Here is a 2125-nt window from a genome sequence, read left to right as displayed (position 1 = left end):
CTGGAGACCGTGCGCTCATGCACACTCGCAGCGCACACACATAATGCCAGGTTCACATTACTCCGTTTGCAGTGCGAATGTGGTGCGTATTTTTTCCCGCGCTCATGTTAACGGATTAATAAAGCGTTCACACTGCACACGGCTGCGGTCCGGCAGTGCGTTCCAGGAGTGGTGCGTCTGCAGTAAAGTTTTGCAGTAAATATGAACATGGAATTCCCCCCATTTTCAAAAATGAAATTCAGGCCATGAATAAATGTCTAAAAATCCTGATTGGAGTATCACTATAAATAGTTATAAATTATAATAAGAAGGCTTTAAAAGATCGGTATCGGTAGATACTGCTTTCTGTGATCGGCGATCAGTGATCGGCCTCAAAAATCCTGATTGGAGCACCTCTAGTAAATATGCTGTGTTATGATTGGCTAATGCTTTGCAACATGCCAGCCAACACATACTGTACCTGTATGGCAGTCATATGGTAATGAGCGTTTTTACATATTAGGGGTTTGATTTCTTTGAATAAATAAAAAATATATATATTTATAAATATGTATATGTGTACGTGATTGAACATGATGAAATATCATATTATAGAATTATTAAAATAATTATTCTAGATTTTTTCTAGAATTATAGAATCATTATTTTATTCTATAACTATACATTCTATGAATTCTAATTCTATTTATTTGATAAAAATGCAATAAAAACAATAATATTGTGAAATATTATTACAATTTGAAAATTGTTTTCTATTTTAAAACATTTTAAAATGTAATTTATTCCTGTGATGATGATTACTCCAGTCTTCAGTGTCACAAGATCCTTCAGAAATCATTCTAATATGCTGATTTAATGCTCAAGAAACATTTCTTATTATTATCAATGTAGAAAACCATTGTACTGCTTAATATTTTTGTGGAAACAGTGATATATTTTTGAGGATTATTTGAAGAATACAACGTTCAAAAGCACAGCATTTATTTGAAATACAAATCTTTTGTAACATTATACATGCATTTACTGTTACTTTTGAGCTTTTAATGTATTCTTGCTAAATAAAGGTATACATTTCTTAGAAAAAAACACTCTTACTGACTCCAATCTTTTGAACTGCACTGTAAGTAAAAATACTGAATATTGCCAGTTCTTAACTGAATTTGACTGTCCCTGTCTTCTATTAACAGATACCAGAGTCCATCATTTCACGAGGCGTGCAGGTGTTGCCGCGGGACACCGCCTCTCTCAGCTCCACGCCCTCGGAGTCTCCATGTGCTCAGCAGTCCCGCCTCTCCACTGCCTCCTGCCCCACCCCCAAAGTAAGACTCCACCCCTTTCCCCTTTATTCACACCATTCCTTCTCCCCTCAGCTTTCTTTTCCATCATGCACTCCGTGTCCTCCATGGCTGGATCCTCATCTGCTGCCACCTCATTGGCTGCTTGACACTGCTTTGCATTCCAGACAGCAGTGACTCTGCTCATTGGGTCGTGTGAGAGGAGAGGCGGGAACTCTTCACTGGCTGAATTTTAAGTTTGGCCATTTTGATTTTCCTCCTGTAGCATTTAACAGTTTGTTGTTTTAGATCCATTAGTGATTAAATGAACACTGCGAGGGCCTTTTAATTCATAACATTAATTCATTATTTTCTTTAAGGTGTTCAGGAGCTGTTTTGGGTGTTCCTTTTGCAACAGTTAGTTTACTCACATTCTGTCAGCCATTTAGTATTTAGTCACTTCATACATTGTCATTAGGGATGCACTGATACCGATACTGGTATCGGTATACTCTTTTGGTTTCTGTACCCAATATTTAAAAAATTTACAAATGCAATAAAAATATTGGTATCTGTACTCGGTATCGGCAAGTACCAAAAATAAAAGTATCAGTATCGGGCGAGCACTGGAAAAAGTGGTATCGGTGCATCCCCTAATTGTCATACATACACTTTCATCTCAACTTTTGATTGAAAAGTGCTGTTGGTGTAGCCCACCGAGTTGTTTACTGAACAGAGTCATTCTTTTGTGCAACAAGTTACATTTTGTTGAGTGTGTGACAGTAAGATACTTCGATTTCAACTCTTTCTCAATTGTTTCCTCAGTGTTTTTTTTTTTTTTTTGGAGTTGT

At 36.8% G+C, this 2125-nt stretch overlaps 1 protein-coding gene across 1 annotated transcript in view; it reads left to right on the top strand.

The window, feature by feature from the left end:
- The window catches only part of LOC107655307 (gephyrin-like), a 48738-nt gene that overhangs the window by 4670 nt on the left and 41943 nt on the right, over window positions 1–2125 (top strand). Inside the window, exon 3 of the mRNA XM_016442765.1 lies at window positions 1188–1319. Coding sequence (XP_016298251.1) covers window positions 1188–1319 — 132 coding nt within the window. The remainder of the gene's footprint in view (window positions 1–1187; window positions 1320–2125) is intronic.

Source organism: Sinocyclocheilus anshuiensis, unplaced genomic scaffold (genome assembly GCF_001515605.1).
Source record: "Sinocyclocheilus anshuiensis isolate Anshui unplaced genomic scaffold, SAMN03320099.WGS_v1.1 scaffold1096, whole genome shotgun sequence".
In the NCBI taxonomy this organism is placed as follows: domain Eukaryota; kingdom Metazoa; phylum Chordata; class Actinopteri; order Cypriniformes; family Cyprinidae; genus Sinocyclocheilus; species Sinocyclocheilus anshuiensis.
The sequence above is the reverse complement of the archived record's forward strand: the minus strand, read 5'-3'. Positions and strand labels throughout refer to the sequence as shown.